This window comes from Neofelis nebulosa, chromosome 3 (assembly GCF_028018385.1).
Source record: "Neofelis nebulosa isolate mNeoNeb1 chromosome 3, mNeoNeb1.pri, whole genome shotgun sequence".
Taxonomy (NCBI): Eukaryota; Metazoa; Chordata; class Mammalia; order Carnivora; family Felidae; genus Neofelis; species Neofelis nebulosa.
In genome coordinates, this window is record NC_080784.1 from 171,564,612 (window position 1) to 171,579,298 (window position 14,687).

At 39.6% G+C, this 14,687-nt stretch overlaps 1 protein-coding gene across 7 annotated transcripts in view; it reads left to right on the forward strand.

Annotated features, from left to right (window-relative positions):
- ATP8A1 (ATPase phospholipid transporting 8A1) overlaps positions 1-14,687 on the forward strand; it is a 232,689-nt gene that overhangs the window by 151,954 nt on the left and 66,048 nt on the right. For all 7 annotated transcript variants that reach the window (XM_058722721.1, XM_058722723.1, XM_058722720.1 and 4 more), the window contains one exon: positions 5,918-6,090. In XM_058722721.1, the coding sequence (XP_058578704.1) occupies positions 5,918-6,090 (173 nt within the window). The remainder of the gene's footprint in view (positions 1-5,917; positions 6,091-14,687) is intronic.

Genomic DNA, 14,687 nt, shown 5'->3' on the forward strand with positions numbered 1-14,687 from the left:
GCCAACTAGTCTTCTAGTCAAAGGCTAAAGGCTTTTATTTTCCTTTCCTTAGGGGTATTTCCACATTCTCTATGAGGGTGTTCCTTGGATATGTTCCTAAGTAAGACTGTCTATGTATAAACCTCTGAAAAGAATCAGGAAAAAAAACCAAAGACTAGAAAAATGGCTGAAAAGAGCCATTTTATGCAGGTGCTTTCTACAACATTACATTTTAGGCCATCAAAAACATAGTTCTTAGGTGGCCTAGCATGTTCTTTGCACATCTGGCCTCTGGGTTCTTTAGACTGTTCCAAGCAGAGTTTTTGCCAAAATGGAAGTGACATCTTGCATGCTATGATACTTTCCAAACAAATCGGGGCTTTCAATTTGTTTCACTGTAAAATTGTGTCAGATTTCATTGTCTAGGCTCCCCTATGTGGTTTTTATCAAGGATTTCCTTGGTAAACGTCATGTAAAAGCACTGAAAAAGATTGCCATAAAGCTACAAGTCTCTGATTTCTTAAAGTTTGTTGTTTTATTTTGTTTTATTTTATTTTGTTTTGTTTTGTTTTGCTTTGTTTTGTTTTATTGCAGGGTTTTATATGAACATGTTACCTATTTTTCCAGGCTATCCCCTAAAGATTGAAACAGAACTCCATGAAAGCCTTCTGGTCAGAGTTGTCTTTATGAGGAATTCTACTGGCCTAATTATCTGCCAAGCATTTTTCTTTCTTTTTCTTTTCTAAGCATATTTCTTAGAAAGCAAATAAATATTGTTTACTTGGCCCACTGTTGCATAACCTTGCTTGATCATGAAATAGCTAGTCTAGGTGTTTATTATTTTTATTAGACAATTTATATTCTATGAGACAGAAAGAGATGTTAGATCATCACTACCACCTTGTTGTCCATTTCCTCTATAAGAAGATAAGCACTTTGGGGCACCTGGGTGGCTCAGTCAGTTGAGCTTCTGACTTTGGCTCAGGTCATGCTCTCACGGTTTCTAAGTTCGAGCCCCATGTTGGGCTCTGTGCTGACCGCTGAGAGCCTGGAGCCTGCTTCAGATTCTGCATCTCCCCCTCTCTCTCTGCCCCTCCCCTGCTCACACGTCTGTCTCTTTCTGTCTCTCAGTAATAAATAAAAAGTTAAAAAAAATTACAAAAAAGTAAAATCTTAAAAAAAATACCCAAGACATTCTTGGAGTTTTATAAAACACAGGAGTTGTATAATCAACAAAAGCAATCTTCAAAATAGTCACACAAAAACTATTGTAACTTCCCACAAGGTATTCTGCAATCATTAATAATTTGGTTATTCTTTCATTACAAAGCCTTTATTTCTTTGTCAGAGGCTTCAGTCCCAAAGGGAAGAAGAGATAAATGACTATACATCGTGCTGTGTTGTAGAAGTATAAACAAGTATGTGGACAGTCCAAAAGATAGTAGCACCCCTGTCACCTGGAGGACTCAGGAGCAATAGAGCCATGGTCGTTTATTTGTTCACTGTTTTTAGTTTGCAGTCCTAAAGGGAGAAAAACAGTGACAATGGAGAGAAGGATGATACAAGAGAAAAGTGGAGGGACCAGAGGCGAGAAAAATTCATTTCTTCCCCTGCCTCAAAAATTAGGGAGAAAAAAGTAAAGGGAAGTTTTGAGGTTGAGGAAGGAAAGTTGAGGGAATTCTTCCTGGTATAAACGTTCTCAGTAAAGCAGATAGATGTTGGCTGACATGACGAGGGCCGAATTTGGAATCTTGGGAGAAGAAAGGGTCTGGAGTAGCCTGTGGGAAAATGGAATCCAGTGGGCATGGATGAAAGCATGGATTAGTGGTAATGAGCACCCATGCAAGAGGAGAGAGCTGGAATAGAGCCTGTCCTCGTAGTGAGGTGGTTTTTCCCTTCCATGTTGTCAAGACTAAGAACCGAGGAGAGTGTTGGTTGTGGCCTAAACTGTGAATTGGCGAGGCAGGAAAGCATGGCAGGAGGTCCAGGGCTAAGAGCTTCTAAAGAGCTCTTGGCTGTGTGCAGAGCTTAGAGGAGGGGGAGGTGAGCTGAAGGATTGACTGGAGTGTCCATATGGGTAAGGGACACTTACCCATATGGGTAAGGGAAAGCACACAAATCCTACTTTCTCTCCCTCACCTGTATGGCTGCCAAGTAAGGTACCTGGACCCCTGCCTTGCCCCTCACCTATCTGTGTCCCCCAAATTGCCTTTACCTCACACCAGCCATGGTTATGGCAACACACACTCCTTTTCTTTCAGCCCACAAATAAGACTGTGTAGAATAAGGAGATATTACAGAGCTTTCATTTTGTTCTACTCTGTGGTCCTTTATCCTTTTTCTGATTTAGCTTCTCATTTATATATTTTCACTTTCACATGTCACTAAGTTTAAATGTTTAAACATTTCCCCCTCCAGTAGCCAAAAAGAAAACAAAGCAACAGCTAATATACTAATAAATTTATTTCTAGCTACAGGAGATAAGCTTCAATGCAATGTGGCCATAAAGTATGGCTCCCAGGCTTAGGGGAGAAGCAATAAACTTTCATAAATAAAATAATTTTAAAATACTCCTGGCAGTATAAATAAGAGTAAAATATAACATGTAACAGCCAACAACAGAGCTCCTTACAAAAGAAAGCTATAAACTAAAATAAGGAAATGTTTGCAGCTTTTTGTTGTCACCCTACACTCTAGGTGGGCCGCCTGGAAAATTCACAGTGGGAAGTTTTGGACTCACCTTCTGAAATGTTGCCCTTATTACATGTCCTGACACCTTTTGATTTGCTGAAGATCTGTGATAATCACCAAGGAAACCCATTGGGTACTAATGCTACAAATAAGACAGTTCTCAACACATCTCAAGGTGTCAGAGAACACTTTTCAAAAGGAGAGAGAGTAGGAGGATGCACCGGACCGCGTCCCATGGCTTCAGTTAATGCGGGAGCTTACAAGGCCCAGGGCTCACTTGACTTTCAGTCTTGCTCTGCCGCTGATCTTTAAGGAAATGTGGAGTTCTCCTGGGCTCTACCTCAGCTTTCATTTGGGTTTTCAGCCCAGGAGTCACATGGGCAAAAGCATAAAAAATACAATGGCATTTTAGTGATCAGTGCCTTGGTTTGAAAGACTGTTGAAGTGATGGATTGTTCTCTAAAAAATTAAGGAGCAAGCAAGACAAGATCTCCCTCCCTCCCTCTCTTCCTCTCTCTGTTTCTCTCTCTCTGTTTCTCTCTCTCTCTCTCTCTCTCTCTCTCTCTCACACACACACACACACACACACCCGCGCGCGCACATGCATGCACACGCTCACTCACTCTCAAATCAGAAGTGATAAAAGACAGGGAATTAAAGAGCTGCCAGTAGAAAGAAATCAGAATTTATCAGTGCTTTCATTCAATACACTGGCAATTCCCAAGCATTTGTAATCATGGGCAATATGTTTGCTGCTGAGAAATGGGTTAAACGTACTCTCTCCCTTCAAGGAACTGAAGACTTTGCTGGCCTAGAGTGAGTTACACTTGGTCACATGGGCCGAGTCTGGGAGGGCTTAGTGGATAAACTTGGTTTAGAAGGTGATAGACTAACCTCTGAAGGGAAGGGCATTCCAAAGACGGCATGAAGGGGTCAAGACTGTGAAGGGAAATATGAATGAAAATTAGTTGGGCCTAGATTTCAGAGAGTCTTCAATGCCGATTTAAGAGTTTGGACTTTACAGTGTAAACAGTAGGAAGCCATAGAAAAGTTTCAGAGCAAGAGATGTGGTTTGTGTTTTACATTTGTTTTATAAAGAGAAATCTCTGTTGGCAGTAAAGACGAGATGAGAGACAGATGATGAGAGCTCTAGGGAAACAACAGAGGGAATGATGTGGGCATTCCATTTATAAGTTGCTATGTCTGGTACTGTCTCAAGTTGGGGTGGGGTTTTTTTTTAATTCTTTTTTTTTTTTTTTTTTTTTACTATTTATTTATTTACTTATTTATTTATTTATTTTTGCTGGATTATATGGAGAAAGGCAAGCTAGCACAGAACTTTTTTAATTCTGAGTTTGATTTCACCCATTAGTAGCCAAGTGTTCATGGGCAAGGAAGTTAAATTCTGTCTCCTGTTTCTCATCTGCAGAATGGGGGTAGCAATGATGCCTTCTGCATAGGGTTATGACAAGTGTTTACTAAATGTATGCGTATGCATAGCCCTTAGAACCTTGTATGTGCTATGTGCTAAGTATTTTATTTTTATCTTTTTTCTCAGTTCATTCATTTACTTGCTCGTTTAGTCTTTGTTCATTTGTTTTTAAGGCAATCTAGAGTGATCTATATTGTCATTAGTAAATTTTGTTTGCAGAATTTTTCTGAAATTTTCACCTTCTTTTCTCAAGTGTTCTTGGACCAAATTTTTTTAGCAGGAAATAGGAGGATAAAGCCTGTAAATTCAAACAGCTACTTCCCCTGGATGTGAAGTATAAACAAAATTTTTGTAGAGAACGCTGCTGCATGGTGGTCCTTAGTGTCACTGTAGATCATGAGGAACAGGGGAGACGTTAAGTGAAGTTCCAGTATTAGGAAATTTGGGCAGGCTTACTTTACGGCACAATGTGGTTATATTATTCTGATAAACAGATTTTGAAATCCCAGAACACAGTGTGAACCACATTCAAATATGAATGCAGAAACACCTTCAAAAATCTCCAATAAACATTTTAATTCCCTATGTCTTTGCTTCCCCGTTTGTGAGTGCAACTGAAAAAACAGTGCCACATTCTTAAATTGGAACAATAATTATGTCCCACGAATGCAATAAAAATTATAAGTACTTTTATTAAAGGTAGATTTTATTTTATATATATACGTATATATGTATACATATATACATATATATGTATACATATACATATATATGTGTATACATACATATATACATATATGTATATATATACACATAATAAGTACAAATATATATATATACATATATATTTATTGTATTTATTATATAAATAACTGCAGGCTAGCATTCTGAACAACTCCAGTAGTAGAGGAATTGTTCCTTATATTTCCTTGTGCAGAGCCAGTGTTCTGTTTCTTCTCAGTGTTCGGACTCTTGTAAAACAGAAAGCCAGCCGCATTAGGTTATAGGAAGAGTCTATAGGATTTGGGGCAGGGGGGCAGGGAAGCTAAATATCTTGAAACTTTTTGCCTTTGAAGATCTGAGAAAGCAGTTCTTGACGAGGGAGATAAATAGGAGATAAATACAACCCCTCTGTATAGTTGAGGTGAACAAAGCTTTCCTTGATACTAAAGGTTTTTAATACTCTTTATTGATGGGAGGGGTTCTTTTATTTGATCTGTCAAGATTACCAAGCCACATGTCCCCATCCCTAACTGAAATACAGCATCATGAAATCATGATTAAAGTTATAGAAACCAATTTGTGAAGTGGCAAGAGATGACAGATACTGCATTTCCCCTCTTGGTTACTGGGAATTAAGTTTCAGTAGCATTGAGGAATTCTGAAAAAATAAGTTATTTAAATTATATTCTTCAACTTTTCCCTTGGATTCATGGCTAAGCAATTTTGACTAGTTCATAAATTAGGACAGTGTTGTTGTTTTGTAATAAGATAATTTAGTGAAAATATTTTTGCAGGACTGTGATTTGTGTGGTTAGAATAATGAGCAAAGATTGCAGAGGAATCAGTGATTTGTAATCCCAACCCTGGTAGGTACAGACGTGTGACTTTAATGGAGTAATTTATTTCTTCTGATATCATTTGTCCAATCTCCTTTGAGGAGCTTTTGTGAGAATAGAATGACTAGAGTTATGTGAAAGCAATTTAAAACAGAAAAGCACTAAAAATAACTAAATGTAGTTGCTGAACATCCTGAAGGCATCTTAGTAGAATGAATGGGAGCAAAATGTTGAGAGTGTTTGTTTGATTTTACAGGCAACAAGGGAAACTCTCAGTCGCCACTGCACTACCCTTGGTGATGCTCTTCGAAAAGAGAATGATTTTGCTCTTATAATTGATGGGAAAACCCTCAAGTATGCCTTAACTTTTGGAGTAAGACAGTATTTCCTGGACTTGGCTTTGTCATGCAAAGCTGTTATTTGCTGCAGGTAAGTTCTCCTTAATATTGTCAGATTTCAGTAAAGAGCACCTTGCTCCTAAGTTCTTGATTTTTGAACTTCCAGATTCTATCCAGAATTTGTAAATGTCAGGTTATTTGTTATTTCACTCACTCAAGACTGAAGGTTTACAACCTGGAATAGAATTTGGTAGCAGAGTCTTAGTGATCATTAGTAATTATTTTTCATAATTTGAATCAACAAGTTTATTGCCATCTCCTGTGTTCAAAATCAGTTATTTACCTACATTTCCATGTTTGGTAATTTCTGTAAATGTTCTCTTTTCTACACATCAATCTTAGATCCTGCTTCAAGGACTTAACTTTAGGGAATGGCAGGATGGGAGGTGCTTGGTCATTTTCCTCAAGACTGTTTCTTGACTGTACATTCCTCTTTCCTGTAATTTATGATATTGCCCATTTCCTAAGTTAGAATCTGTTTTGAGTTATCAAGGCTTGAATCCATAGAACTACATTTTTGTAAACTATTCACTCCAGTCCTTCCCAAACTTCTTGTCAAAAAATCTTCCCCAGGGGCACCTGGGTGGCTCAGTCGGTTAAGCGGCTGACTTCAGCTCAGGTCATGATCTCACGGTCTGTGGGTTCGAGCCCCGCGTCGGGCTCTGTGCTGACAGCTCAGAGCCTGGAGCCTGCTTCTGATTCTGTGTCTCCCCCTCTCTCTGACCCTCCCCCGTTCATGCTCTGTCTCTCTCTGTCTCAAAAATAAATAAATGTTAAAAAAAAATTTAAAAAAAAAAAATCTTCCCCATATCTTTGTCTTCATTGTTCCCCTATATCCTAAAATTTAAAGTGTATTGATGGGGCACCTGGTGGCTCAGTCAGCTAAGTGTCTGCCTTTGGCTCAGTTCATGATCTTGTGGCTCTTGAGTTTGAGCCCCGCATCAGGCTCTGTGCTGACAGCACAGAACCTGCTTGGGATTCTCTCTCTCCTCTCTCCTCTCTCCTCTCTCCTCTCTCCTCTCTCCTCTCTCCTCTCTCCTCTCTCCTCTCTCCTCTCTCCTCTCTCCTTTCTCTGCTCCTACCCTGCTTGTGCTCTCTCTCTCTCTCAAAATAAATAAACCTTAAAAAATTTTAAATAAGGAAGGAAGGAAAGAAGGAAGAATATTCATGGGACAGCTGGGTGGCTCAGTTGGTTAAGTATCCAACTGTTGATTTTGGCTCAGGTCATGATCCCAGAATCATGGGATGGAGCCCCACGTTGGGCTCCATGCTAAGCATGAAGCCTGCTTAAGATTCTATTTATCTCTCCTTCTGCCCCTCTCCCCCATTCACCCTTTCCCTCTCTCTAAAACAAAAAATAATGAAATAATTTTTTTTTTTTAAATAAATAAATACGGGGCACCTGGGTGGCTCAGTCAGTTAAGCGTCCGACTCTTGGTTTCGGCTCAGGTCATGTTCTCATAGTTCACGAGTGCAAGCCCTGAGTCGGGCTCTGCACCAATAGCATGGAGCCTGCTTGGGAGTCTGTCTCTCTTCCTCTCTCTTTCTCTGATCCTCCCCCACTCGTGTTCTTTCTCTCTCTCTCTCCCTCTCTCTCAAATAAATATTTTAAAATTAATTAATTAATTAATTTAATGTATTCATGACTATGCCCAGTGTCTTCACCGTGGAACCCGGGGATTTTCCTCTTTGCCATCCACTTACTGAGTCTTACCAGCTGGTCACACCAGGTCCAGGTGGCAGTGTCTCCAGTGTTTATCCTCCTGGGAGATGAAATCTTAGCAAGGCTTCTGAAGAATTTCTCAGAATTTGTTCTTTTAACATTATCTTTAAATGTTTTCTATTTTCTTTTATTATCTTAAAATATATATTTACTGATAAAAGAAGGTTATGCTTTTTAAACCTTTTTTGTCTGGGCTTATTCTCTTAAATATCCTGCCTATAATCTGCCTCCACATTTGTAAGCCATGCCTTGTAGATCTTTCCGAAATTTCAGCTGGAACCTATTTTGTGAAACATATTTAAACCTAACTTAATAAATACCTTTTATAAAGCATCATTTTCAACCTATGAAATTATACTCAGAGAATTAAAAGTGCTTATTCCAGGAATCGTATTACTTTAGTCATTTATTTTTCTTCACTGTGGTATGTATTGATAAATGTTGCTGTAAAACAGCTCTTGGATAGCATGTTGTACATACTTAATATTAGTAATATTCAGGCTTTCTGCTTAATCACGAAGAAAGAATTAGAGATTAATTTATCTTGATGGTCTCATTTGTACTTTGCTATCACCATGCTTTTTAAAAATCTGCTTTTTCCAGTGACCTTTCTTGATTCCTTGCTAATCTCTTGACCAAGTCTTAGTAGTGTTCAACTCTGACACCCTTCCATCAGGATAATTGTGTGCCAGATCTAGTTGTTAATCACTTTCACTAATGGGATCACAAGGATCAACAAAAGATTGCTCAAAAGCACATTAAGTGATATGACTGTTAGCTCCTGCTTGAAAACAAAACGGAATACAGAGCTCTTTAGATTCAGTGATCGGTTCCCTTGGTCTGGCCCTACTGTGTGCTGAGCAGATGGGCCGCACCTACAAGGATGAATAAGACTTCCTGCCTGCTCTCCTTCATGTATCCTTTTTTTTTTTCCTTTTAAGTAGAATCACAGTTGCTTTGAAAGCTGTGGGAGGCCAGTTCTCATAATGCAGTCCCTGCAGCTGATCTCATTCTTAGAGCATTGCTTAACACAGTACCTCCCACCATTCTTCCAAAACTTGAACCACAAAATTAAACAATAGCAGAGGGAGAGAAACACTAGAAAGCGGAGTCAAGGGAGAAGAAATATGTTGTGAGCTTGTGAAATTCTCTCCCGAGATCCTTGTTCTGGATGGCTCACAAGTCACATGGATCTCAGGGCTCCTCTGGGCCCAGGTCCCTGGGAGGGAATCACACTCTGCCATGCACGTGCAACTCAGCTCTGAAACTGAGCTTATAAAGATGTGTGTGGCCCCTTCCTCCCTCCATCCTGTTTTATGCATGTTTGAGGACCTGAAGGTCCCTATGCAGACACTGGGTTTTATTTAGAGTTTTTAAGGCTTTTTCTTTTTTTAAGTAAAATATCTTTCCTCAGCTTTTTCTTCTGAGTGCCTTCATAGTCTCTCTTTTCCCCTAAGGACTGTAGTTCAACTTCCAGTCTGGTGTTGAGAATTCATCAGTGCCATTGCTGCAGTTATGTCTGTTCACCTTCTTGGCCGCCTAGTGCCTCCTGGCATTTTATCCAGTGGCACAGACCGTATTCCTCTCATTCAGCTTACTAACCTTGAAGTACAATTTCCATGATGCGCTTTTGTCACTTGTGAGGAATAGGTGGGCAATTCTGTAGATCTTTCTTTACCATTAAATGCAAGTGGCACTCCAGGTTCCCAGAAGATGACAGTCTCCCAGCCTCAGGAAATTCTCTATTTTCTGCTATTAGAACATACACTCCAGACAGATACTGAATATTATTTCAAAATACACTACTGTTTCACAAATTTGTTTGTGTTCATTCTGTCTTTATGGGTTTCTCCCCGCCCAACTATTTTCTGATATTCTTTTTTTTTTTTTTTTTTTTTTGGTCAGTCCTCATGTGAAAATCATCCAGAGTCTGCTCTGGGCCACAGCTAGAGTGGAAGTGGAGAGGAAAGCCTTCCCGTAATGGATAATGAGGCTCTCAATATTAGTTCCATCTTCAGGATTACATCAGCCACTTTCTTCCCTGACATTATCAGCAGAGAGGGCAGAAGGCAGTTTTCAGTGTTTGCCTAATTGACACAGTTATAAAGATGAGCGTTTTTCCTGAAAAGCCTACAGTTGAATTGAAAGAAACAGTTGTTCTCAGTCAGTAGTCGTTATATCTCTCACTCACCACCATTTTCTGAAGGGACTATTCAGAGACAGAAATAATCCCCTCGTTCCAAAATTATTCAGGGCTTTGGAGTCCTGGTTTTGGTTTACAAAGGGAAGGTTTCATGTTATACTTCAAGTAATTTTTTTAAGTATGTAAAACCCAAGAAGTAAAATGAAATCTGTTTTTATCTGCCCAACATGTCCTGTATTTTTATAGATACCATGCAGGTTTTGTTTTTACCTCTGTGTACACTTACCTGTATAACCTGAATAGTTTAATAGGAAACATGCATCTAACGTTAGAGGAGTTTCTGATCAGTTTTCCTGGTTATAAACATAAACTCCTTGTGGTCCTTCTTTCCTTCTTTTCCCTTGCTCAGATGCACCAATTCCATCATTTGGTGGGATCAGATGTTTGAAGAACATGAAAACTCTGCATCATTTTCAACACCCTCGCCCCCCACCCCCACCCCCACCACTCCCGCAAAATACACATATACACAAATATGTAAAATTGAATTCACCATTTTAGGGGCTTCACAGACTCCCTAAAACTCTTACACAGGTAGGAGAGGGAAAGGCTTGCTCCAAGACTTGTGGAGATTTCTGTGCCCAGCGAAAATCAAGACCTATTCTGCAACGTTACTGTACCAGATAAATAATTCCTCATCTCAGTTACCAACATTTTATGCCCTAAGTTCTTAGAGCTTGCATAATTGGTACATATAATGGCATTTTATCTGAGGATTCATAAAATTCTTGTTCTAATTTTACCTCTCTGGCACTTTGGCCGCCTAGTGGAATTTCTCTGGCTTTGGTTTTGTGACCTGTAAAAAGAAGAGCTTGGCACATAACAATGATTCAAATCCTACACAGAGCCTGGAGGTCTAACCAGCAGAGAGTAGAGCTTCTCTGACATAGAGCCGTGGGAGAGCCGTGGGAGAGCCGTGCACATACACGCCTTCCTCAGTTATTTCCTTCCAGCTTGAAAGCCGCTGGGCCAGAGGACCTCTCCTGGCCCTTTCACTTTCTGGACAAACCCTTCTTCTGTGGGCCACTCTATGCTGGGACGGGTCTGTCTACCGCTTGGATCAGCTTAATTTGTGGAAGCATCTGTTCTACCTCTTTCAATATTCCCTCCAGAAGAGGGTGGGAATGTTGCAGGGAAGTATTGCTGTGTGTTAAATAGCATGTGGTTTCTGAGATCCTCATCAGTTCACATAACCCAGCCTTTCAAAGAATTTTACATTTTTTCTGTAGTTGTCAGTTTAGCTTAAACATATTTTGAAACTTATGTTCTGTGACAGTTGGTTGAAAATTGGCCTAGAGCCTCCAGCTTTTAGACTGTCTAGTAATCACCGTTCTTCTACATAATTTATGTACTTATGTCTTCTGAAAAGCAGAAGTTAAATTGAAGTAAGCATTTTTCCCGACTTGCAACATCTCTAATCAAAGTTTAACCCCCTTTTGGGCCATTTTCCCCATAGTGCATTAAAAAAAAAAACAAAAAACAAAACACTTGACTTCAGTGAGAGTCGTCACTCAGGAGTGGCATTCCAGACAAAACCTTTCACCCTGGTCTGATCAACCGGTCCTCCTAGAAAAGGTCTAAAGGGACCCTTTGAATACTCTGTGTCATAGCATGACTGCATTAAGCAAAGGGTCAAGACAGATCTACTTCTTGAATCTTTTGGGATTGTCTTAAACTTGAAGGATATCCCTAAATAAATGTTCTGCACTTAAAGGGTAGTCATAAAGCACAAATGAAGCTAATAAATGCTCAACAGACATTCCTTTAAAGAAAAAAGTTTGTGAACACCATTGGATGCCAAGCAGATGTTTGGCTTTGAGAAGACTTACAAACTGTTAATGAATGTCAACCCCGTGTTTGCTTCCAAGAAAATATGAATAAATGTTGGAAATGTTGAGAGAGTATTTCTTTCATACATGTATGGCTAAAAGAGGACATGCTGAATAAGTTTTATAACTTCATAAAATGCCCATGTTTTGCTTTAACATCATATAATAAGCTGTTCAGCCCTGTCTGTCTCATTTGCTACTCTACCCCTCCTGAGTAATGTTAAATAATAAGGCCACGGTACAGTCTGGTAGCCACTTATGTTATACAGTTCCCCACCAGGGAAGTCCATATTTGACAGTAAAATATTAATAAATCTTAACACTTCAGAATTCCACTACAATTCAACATGATATAGTTTTAGATATGATCAGTTTAGATAAACCACCATCACCCAACAGCCGCACGTGCACACGCACACACGCACACACACACAGACACCGATTAGAACTGCAGATCATATAACTCCAGTAAAACAGAGTTAACTTGTACTGGAAAGTATATAAAATATAAGCATGCAACTTAGTGAATTTTCATGAAGCAAGTACACTCCTGTATCAAGTACTCGAGCATAACCAGCACCTCAGAAGCCCCCGCACGCTCCCCTCCCTGTAGCTTTATTATCCTCCCAAGAGTAAGTGCTATCTTGATTTCCATGATCATGCTTCTTAAATGCTATCTTACTCGTTTCAGTCTTTTTCTGTTTTATATCTTGCTAACTTGGAATAAGTGTACGTATCTTCCATAACTACATTCAAATTCTTGATGATTCTTTTCTGTTCAGCAATTTTAAGTACAGACTCTGCAGCTTTCCACTGAGGCCTCCCTAAAGCTTTACATAAACCAATAGTCAGCACTCTAATGTGTCTTCAAAAACAAATCCACCTAATAGATTATGTACAGTTCTCTTTCAGTTCTATGGTGATAGAATAAAGGGCTTCATTTTCCGATTTGTTAAGGACATGGTATATGGAACCTACAATATTTCTTCAATCTGTCTACTGACCTGATTTTGTGGGGGAAAGGAAAGCAGAGTTACTTTGGTGTAACTGGTTCTCCTTGAACCCATAGGGTTTCTAGTGATTACCTTCTTTCTAATAAACCCATGTGAGCCATCCCCATTTAGAGCAAGTTAGAGGCTTGGCATTTTGAGCCAGGCTAGGGCTTCAAGAGTCAAGACCAGGTAGGATGTAAGCCATGACTGTTGAACAGCTGTAGGGCATGGAGTAAAGAGAAGGGAAAGAGCACATCCTAGAGGAAAATGATCTTGCAAAACAAGAGGCATATTACCAAGGAAGCAGACAGAGAGACGAAAAATGGATATAATAAGCTTTTAAGTTAAGGCATGAAAGAGGAGGTGGTTCCAGATAGTATTTTCCAAGAGGAAGGGAGTATTTCATAGAGCAAAAGTGGGCGAACGTTTTCTGTAAAGGGCCAGATAGTAAGTATTTTAGGCTTTCTGGGCTATACAGTCTATGTCACAGCTACTCAACTCTGCCACGATAGCGTGAAAGCAGCTCTGGACAAAATATAAATGATGGGGGTGACTGTGATCCAATAAGTCTTTATGTAAAAAACAGGCTACCGCCCAGATTTGGCCCTGGGGTCATAGTCTATTGACCCCTGCATGGTGTCTGTGGCTCGTGAATGAATGATGAGCGGGAGACATTCTGACAGAACATCCATGAGGTTCACTCCAACCTCCCTAGGCTGTAATTTCCATCTTTCTTTTCTGGAAAACTGAGACATTTGCCAGTCTCTCTCCACCTGCCTGTTTCCCTTTCTCCATGATTCCTCAAAAATGACTGACATTCTTTCCGTAGTGACAGCTATACAGCCACTCTAGAGGGTCCATTAAATTTCTCTGTGTCCTGAGATTCAAGAAAAACTGTTAAAATGTGGAATTTCCAGAATTCAATTTGTTTTTGAATGAAGCGTCAATAGATATTTATGTGTCTCAGTAAGAGATAGATGAGGAACTAGGACCACAGATATCAAATCCTGCTCTGTCACCGAAATGCCTCCCCTCTGTTCTAGGGGGATGTGCCAGCAAGATGCAAAAGGACAATTCCAGCCAAGGGACCAGGCAGGAAGGGGCACAAGCTAGCCTTCCCCTTAAGCTGGAAGTGGTCCAAAGCCAAAGTGAAGCAAATTCTTCTTTGATTTTTATGCATTATTTTAGCTTCTGCCCTACATGCCACCTCCTCTGCACTCCACCTTAGGAAAACATTCTTAAGTATTTAACATGTTCCCTTCCAAATGCCACACTTTATTTGTATGTATGTGCCACTGTGAAAAATACATAATATGGTTATATGTGTGTTGAAATGAGAGATCTATATTTATAATACTCCAGCACAAATTTGTTGCCTCTTTAATTTTTCTACAGTTGGGAGACTATCCATGTTACCAGATGGAAAGCAAGTTTATTTCTTCTCACCACTGCTTATTGTTATCTAATGCATCATAATAATATACATCATTTTATTTATGCTCATAGCAATGGCCATATAAGTTGCCTCTAAACCTTTGCTACCCTGGAAAGTGCTAAAGGGAATATCCTCTCTACATAACCATGCCAAGTGTTTTTTTAATATATACTTAAGAATGGAAGTGTGTGGCTGTGGCTATATCTATATTTTGTTTCAATCAGAATTGCCGCATTGCTCCAAAGCAGCTCTACTCAGAGTGTGCATTCCCAGCTTTATGTGAGAAGGTTGCTGTTTCCGCACCTTAACATCAATGCTGGGCGTTCCTGAATTTATAACTTTGCCAATTTGATGGTTGAAAAGCACCTTGTTGTTTTCACTTCTCTGATTACTAGGGAGATTAAGCATCTCTTAGTATAAAGAGAGACAGAGTGTGAGTGGGGGAG